General features: G+C 43.4%; 1 protein-coding gene across 2 annotated transcripts in view; it reads left to right on the top strand.

Moving 5' to 3' along the window:
• Positions 1-2,791: 2,791 nt before the first annotated feature.
• Positions 2,792-7,446, top strand: part of cpm (carboxypeptidase M) — a 37,800-nt gene continuing 33,145 nt past the window's right edge. Inside the window, exons 1-2 of one of the 2 annotated variants that reach the window (XM_020056281.3) lie at positions 2,792-3,083; positions 3,420-3,606. In XM_020056281.3, coding sequence (XP_019911840.1) covers positions 3,444-3,606 — 163 coding nt within the window. In that variant the 5' untranslated portion in view covers positions 2,792-3,083; positions 3,420-3,443. The remainder of the gene's footprint in view (positions 3,084-3,419; positions 3,607-7,446) is intronic. The other variant, XM_010882702.5, reaches the window with a different exon arrangement.

Genomic DNA, 7,446 nt, shown 5'->3' with positions numbered 1-7,446 from the left:
GTGACATTGGTCTTCTCTGATTTGTTGTCTTGATCAGTTTTCATGAAGCTTTGCAGTACTTTCCAGACAACCTTGTGACCGTGGCCGTAAAACTGGAAGCTAGAAAGTGAAACTTGGAGAACTCAAAAGCTCTCCAACGTAATAAGGTCACAAGTGGTCCACGGCTTTCTAAATGTAGACGTCTGTCAAAGCTGGTATCCACTTATTTTAAGAGTTTGTGTGTTAGCCCTGTTGTCATGGAAACATCTAGTTGGGTCATTTAATTCCCTCTCCTAACCCTCTAACAAAAGGATAATCGTGCTGTACTACAGGTTATGCACAAATGCAATGTAAGAAAGTTTATTTATCTAGCAAAATTCATAAATCGAAGCAATTCAATGTGCTTTACAAAGAATGTTTAAATACAATAACATAAAAACACCGCTATAAGCTGTAAGGCTAAACCGTGGTTAAGTTTAAGTGCTCAGGCCTAGGCATGTGAAAAGAGTAGTGTTTTTAACCTGGATTTAAAAATGTATACGTTTGGGGCACATCTAAGCTCTTCTGATTGTTTATTCCAGTTGTGTCCAGCATAAGTGCTAAACGCAGCTCCTCCGTGTTTAGTTTGGACTCTGGGCTCTACTAGCTGACCTGTGTTCATGGATCTAAGAGCCCTGCTCGGTTTATATTCTTCAAACGTATCAGAAATGTATTTGGATCATAAAACCATTCAGAGATTTATAAAATAAAAGCACCACTTTGAAATCTATTCTGTAACTGACGAAGTTAATGCAAAGATTTAAAGAACCAGAGTGATGTGTTCTGTTCTTTTGGTCCTGGTTAACATCCTAGCTGCAGCTTTCTGAATGAGCTGCAGCTGTTTTACAGTCTTTTTCGGGAGTCCAGTTAAGAGGCCATTACAGTAGTCAACCCTACTAGAGACAAAAGCATGGAGGAGCTTCTCTTGGTCTTTTTGGGACACCAAGCCTTTGATTCTGGCTATATTTTTTTGATGATATAATGCTGTTTTGGTGACCGGTTTGATATGACTGTTAAATGTGAGGTCTGAGTCAATCAGAACACCAATATTAGGCACTTAATCCCTGGTTTTATTGGCCCGAGAATGTATTAAATTCACTAAGGATAAGAATGTCAGCTAAATTACTAAAATCAAATGTTATTTAGATGGATGATTAAAATTCTGTTCATACTGTGATCTTGCTGTAATTTCCTACTTTAACCACAAGATGGCCCTCTTAGATTTCAAAGTAACACTGTGTGTGTGTGTGGTTTCTATTTACCTTTCCAAGACCAAAATGTCTGGAGAAGACACAAACATGTTGAAAATGCTTTTGATAGGTAAATTGTTAAGGCTTGGATTGAGTTTGGTGTAAGGATTAGTGATTTGGGAGAATACGTTTGAATGAAAAGAAAACAGATAAAGTAATTAGTTGTCGGGGCAACACATATATCTCACAGACACACACACTGCCCTCCTAAAGAAGCAGAGCAGCAAGTTGCTCCCACCCTTTTGACACAGTTGTTGGAACAAAACAGCTAATGTCCCTCATCCTTCAGACAATCGTCCCATACCTCACCCGAGGGAGCGCATCCAGCCGCCCTGGAAGAATCTGCGTTCCAGATGACTCCCTATTTAATGTGCCACTTACAACCAAAGCCCAACATAGAGCACTATGTGGGGAATAGACTGCTAATGTTGTTGAATCAGGGCAGTGCAGCCCTAATGCTGGGCTGCAGTCAGCCTGCTACTTTTCCTTTTGTTTACAAACTGGATCCCCTCACCATTGTCCCAATATTAGAATGGGGAACTACTGTTAATAATCTGGGATCTGGGCTGGATCAGTGTAAAGACAAATAGAGGATGGTTGTAGGGAGACCAGAGGTGGTCTAACACACACTCATACACTTCTTAGTGTGTAGTTGGTGGGATAAGTGAGGAAGAGTGACATACATACACTCACAAACTCCCGCAAACACACACATCACAGCCAACAAGTCATGTTTCCAGTGAAAGAGAACAGGCAGGCATGGGTGCTGGCCCGATGGCCTGATTAATTACAGTGAAAGTTTGCAGAGATTCTGGATAAGGGAAACAAAAGATATTCTAACACAGTGGGAGTTTTCTCTGCCAACAAACGTCCCGGTCCATTATGACAGGATCCAGAGCTTGCCTTTCAAATATTTGCAACCCACTAGTACTGACCAGGCACCTCTGGTGAATGGTGTTTTGTTACATTTTTATGAAGTTAGAGATCAGAGCTGAGTCAGTGTCTGCAAGATCACATACCTTTTACAGTACTCTACAGAGCTGAACATGTTTGCCAGAACTGCCTGAGTAGAGAATTTACACAAGCACAGAACCTGATCCACACTTGCTGAAGCATCTGGAAACTCTGGATCTCTAGGTCCACTGTAGTATAAACTCTGACCACTTTGCAGCAACTCTTCATGATTTGCTATAAAACATATATGATGAGGTTATAGAGTAGGCATATAGATATTGTAAATGTGAGCGTATTTACTATTTAGCATTTGGGCACATGGTCTGAATGATAAGGTCTGCAGCTTAATTGTTGAGCAAATAGTAAATCAAATTAGTAAGCTGGGGTCAAATGGCCACTTGTAAAAGCAATTATTCCTTTTGTCCCAAGTGGAGTCCTATTCCCTACGTTTCACTCCTTGTTGATGGTGCCATTTGGGACAGACACAGTGAGCCTATTTGTCATTCATTAAATGCAGAGTGGGAAGTCGAGAAGAGTTTAGCTCCGCCCCCCCCCCCCTCTACTGATCTTCGGGTGTTTGTGTGTGTGTGTGTGTGTGTGTGTGTGTATGAAGATACGTACAGTGACTGATATGGCGTACAGTGCGGGCGTGCAGGCAGACAGGGGACCCTATCATTGTGACGTGGTCGGGGAGGGGGGGTTTCCATCGAGTATGAACCAAACTAGCGACCTGGAACTTTAAAGAGTTGACATGAAAGCTGGTAGACTGGCAAGGGGGACGGTCGTGTGACTTCAGGAAACGTCTTCACAGAAGTTATGCGCATGCCGCGAGCTGCTTTAAATATACATTGAAGCGATAAGGTATTTTCTTTAATGCTATGAATGTGCTACAATTCAATTTATTTTGATTAATTTAATATCTGTTCCTAGCCTACAGTTGATATTTCAGGCCAAAGAAAATGGAATTGCTTACAAAATGTACAAATATTGTATGACACATTGTGGCTATAATGTCGATTTATTGCAAGACTAAACATTATGTTATGATGTACAGAGACACTATTCAGGTCTCGGCACGTGCTGTGACTGCGGTTTAGCTGATACTGTATATACTCGTTTTCCATTAATAAAATGTTACAGAGCTTACATTTAAAATGGGTAACAGCCTAAATCGTGCCATTTAACTTGTTCTGTAAGGTGGTAGCTATCCAGTCCAAGACAATGTTTCTGATCGCGCTTTCCCTGTGCCTCGGGATTGTGGTGTCCGCGGGTGTCGGCCTGGAGTTCCGTTACCACAATTCCTTGGAGGTTGAGAAGTACCTGCGAAACGTTAACAATACCTTCGGGTTCACACACCTGCACAGTATCGGGAAATCAGTGGAAGGTAAGAATACATTATCTACCTAATTTGTTGGTGTGAACTGCTGTTGATGTCCAGTCTATGATATTTCTAGCTTATGCCTATGCCTACATTTTGGTTTTTACACAGGACACTGAAAAGTTGATGGTGACGTTTGAACGTGTATTGGGATCGTTGTGCGAATATCTCCACTTATGGAAATAAAATAAAGCAATGTACCTCCCAGACAAATGAGTCCCACTTCACCTTAGAAACACTGACTGCACAATCCTCTACATTGTTTGCTCTGCCTTTCTATGGTTTCCTGTAGGTAAGAACGCAGCTCAGTGTGGCTTAGCAATGCTGGGGTGTAAAGATAGTGACAAATGTATGTGACACGTTCACAGGACTAATCCCAAATGGCATCCTATTACATTTTAACAGGCGCCCTTGTTGACTGTTGTCAAAAGTAGTGCACTACAAAGAAAATACATGGTGCCACTTGGGACTCAATCATATTCTTCCCCACTCATAAGAGGTCTCTTTGTGAAGGGGGGGTTTGTGTGTTGTCTGCCAGGCAGTGCCTGCAGCTGGCCAGTTAAAGGCCCGTGTGAACACTCGCCTAAACAAACCATCAGTATATCATCCTGACCACTGCTCCAGGTCCCCCAGCCTCCCACCGGATCAGCCCCTACCTCCCACTCCCAAGGAAGGGAGTGGGACAGATTACTGACTGGAGACCAGGTTGGGAATTTAAAAGAAATTATCCCACTCAGAATGCAGGGTTCAACCACCGGTCTGGAAGTGGCGGGAGGCCTGCGTGCTTTTAGGAACGCTGACGGTTCCTGGACCCCAGAGAGTATAGGATAGAGTGGTCTGCGCTGTGGTACTTTAAATATGTTTACATTTTAGTCATTTAGCCGACGCTCTAATCCAGAGCGAGTTACCATTGGTGCATTCATCCTCAGATGGCTGGATGTTATGGCTGCACACCACTGAAACCCAGTATTAGTAAGTACACCTTACTCAATGAAGCAGCTAAACAGGCAAAGTCAGCTGCCAGAAGGGAAAAATTACACATTATTAGAACTGCATGAATTAGTTCAGAAATGCAACCGGGAGGGGATTATCACGTGGCATTTTCATGTGGTATTGATTACGATTATTCCTGCTCCTGCCATTCTGGATGTCTCTGGAACCAAGCCTCTTCTTGGAACGTGAGGTGAAGGTCGGTCGTGTCTAGGCTGTGAAAGAGGACCACACATCCAAAAATGGTTTTATTGAAACATTTACGGAAAATGTCACCGAATTCAGGTGTGCGCGCTTAACAGAAAGGAAATTCTGAAAGGGCAAAATAAATATCAACCTCCGAAAAAGTGTTGTCAACCTTCCCAGACCCTCTGTAACTCTTAAAATAATAACCGGGTCTTCTGGGTTCTGTCAGAACATCCTGGGCCTCACAGTTTAGGGCATAGGACAAAGCTATGAAGCACAGGGCCCTCAGAAGCTTGACGCAAGTGTGCTACAGCGATTATCTTTTGATCAGACCTAACGTCTCAACACGCTTTGGTGCACCCAAGTTCATTGATTTCCGGGCAGCATTGCCATGCAGAGGCAGTTGCAGAGCGTGATTCATCAGGCGTTCCTTGCAGAGCATGACTGAGTGTTTATGTTTATGCAAATTGTCCAGTTTATGCAAAAGCGGAGTTGGCTTTGTGTTTTCAGGTCCATATTTTATAGCGCAGTTCTACTGCACATGGGCATACATGTAAATGCTAGGTGATGGATTGAAATCTGTCACCTAGAAGAGATGTGCGCTTGCGTGATGTAGGACAGTCGCTTGTCGACAATCTGGTAATATCTGGCAATGGCTCCACCGTGCCTCCAGCTGCGCTGGGTGAAAGATTCACCATATCACCTAAACGAATCAATTATGCATAGTTTTTATCGCTCTTTATAGGACCGGGACCTGCTAAAGAGGTATTTGTGCTTGTGCTCGATGCACCATCTCCCTCCAAACTGCAGCCCTGGAGGAACAAATGTCAGGGGCTACTTCACCTCTTCTCACTGGAGACACATCCTCTGGAAACAGTCCTTATATGGTTATAGACTGTGCCACTTGCTGCCACAGGAAGACCTGTGTAGCTAAAAAAAAACGATGAAGTGAACGACTTGCTATGATTTTTGTAATGTTTTTTATTTTTCCAGGTCAGTGACATTGAGCTTGAAAATATATTTTCCAAGAGAGACCTGTCCAAAATAGCCCCATGTAGTTTCGAAACATAACGTAAAACACGAAGGACTACAAATGAACACAAGTTATACATGGAAAAATACAAGAGATTCCTTGGTGAGGTGTGGTGCAACTGTGGGACAGTTCCTTCTACATTGTCCATCATATCTTTAACTCTGGGTTGAACCTCATTCAGGCGGACAAGCTTATGCAATTTCATGCCCATTTGCCCTTGTTTTCCAAGTGGAAGTGACAGAGAACTGGAGAGCTTTTATTTGTACCCAACTCTGTGCGTGTGTTAGGCAGTCAACAGAATGCTGTCAGATTGTAGTCATTTGTCTGTGTAGGTACACAAGTGAAACGGCTGTCTCAGCACGGCCTTATAAACAAAGACATACAGGTTAATCTCCCAGGAGCTCAGGTCAGCCAGCCAACTCTCACATATGGAGAGTGGATATAAAGTCTACACACCCCTGTTAAAATGTGTTGCTACTGTATTTGATTTTCCTCTGTAGTGATTATAAATGAGATTTTTTAAGGTGTAGATTTCGTAAACGGCACCATATTTTTCTTATCAGCATTTAAAAAGCAGTTTCAGATGACAAAGCTGAGCCCAGGGGAATAAAATCAATATTTTTAGTTAATGCTTCACTAAATCTAATGTGGCCTTCTTTTTGTATTTATCTTTTAGACCATTACCACACATAATTGCTTCTCAAAAACTGATACAGCACACTGCTTTTCCTAGAGGCTTGTTTGATGCAACACACTGCTCTTCCTAGAGGCTTGTTTGATGCAACACACTGCTATTCCTAGAGGCTGGTTTGATGCAATGCACTGCTGTTCATAGAGGCTGGTTTGATGCAACACATTGCTGTTCCTAGAGGATGGTTTGATACAGCACACTGCAGTTCCTAGAGTCTGGTTTGATGCAACACTGCTATTCCTAGAGGCTGGTTTGATGCAACACACTGCTGTTCCAAGAGGCTGGGTTGATACAGCACACTGCAGTTCCTAGAGGCTGGTTTGATGCAACACACTGCTGTTCCTAGAGGCTGGTTTGATACAGCACACTGCAGTTCCTAGAGGCTGGTTTGATGCAACACACTGCTGTTCCAAGAGGCTGGGTTGATACAGCACACTGCAGTTCCTAGAGGCTGGTTTGATGCAACACACTGCTGTTCCTAGAGGCTGGTTTGATACAGCACACTGCAGTTCCTACAGTCTGGTTTGATGCAACACTGCTATTCCTAGAGGCTGGTTTGATGCAACACACTGCTGTTCCAAGAGGCTGGGTTGATACAGCACACTGCAGTTCCTAGAGGCTGGTTTGATGCAACACACTGCAGTTCCTAGAGGCTGGTTTGATGCAACACACTGCTGTTCCAAGAGGCTGGGTTGATACAGCACACTGCAGTTCCTAGAGGCTGGTTTGATGCAACACACTGCTGTTCCTAGAGGCTGGTTTGATACAGCACACTGCAGTTCCTACAGTCTGGTTTGATGCAACCCTGCTGTTCTTAGAGGCTGGTTTGATGCAACCCTGCTGTTCTTAGAGGCTGGTTTGATGCAACCCTGCTGTTCTTAGAGGCTGGTTTGATGCAACCCTGCTGTTCTTAGAGGCTGGTTTGATGCAACCCTGCTGTTCTTAG

This window comes from Esox lucius, chromosome 18 (assembly GCF_011004845.1).
Source record: "Esox lucius isolate fEsoLuc1 chromosome 18, fEsoLuc1.pri, whole genome shotgun sequence".
Classification (NCBI taxonomy): domain Eukaryota; kingdom Metazoa; phylum Chordata; class Actinopteri; order Esociformes; family Esocidae; genus Esox; species Esox lucius.
The sequence above is the reverse complement of the archived record's forward strand: the minus strand, read 5'-3'. Positions and strand labels throughout refer to the sequence as shown.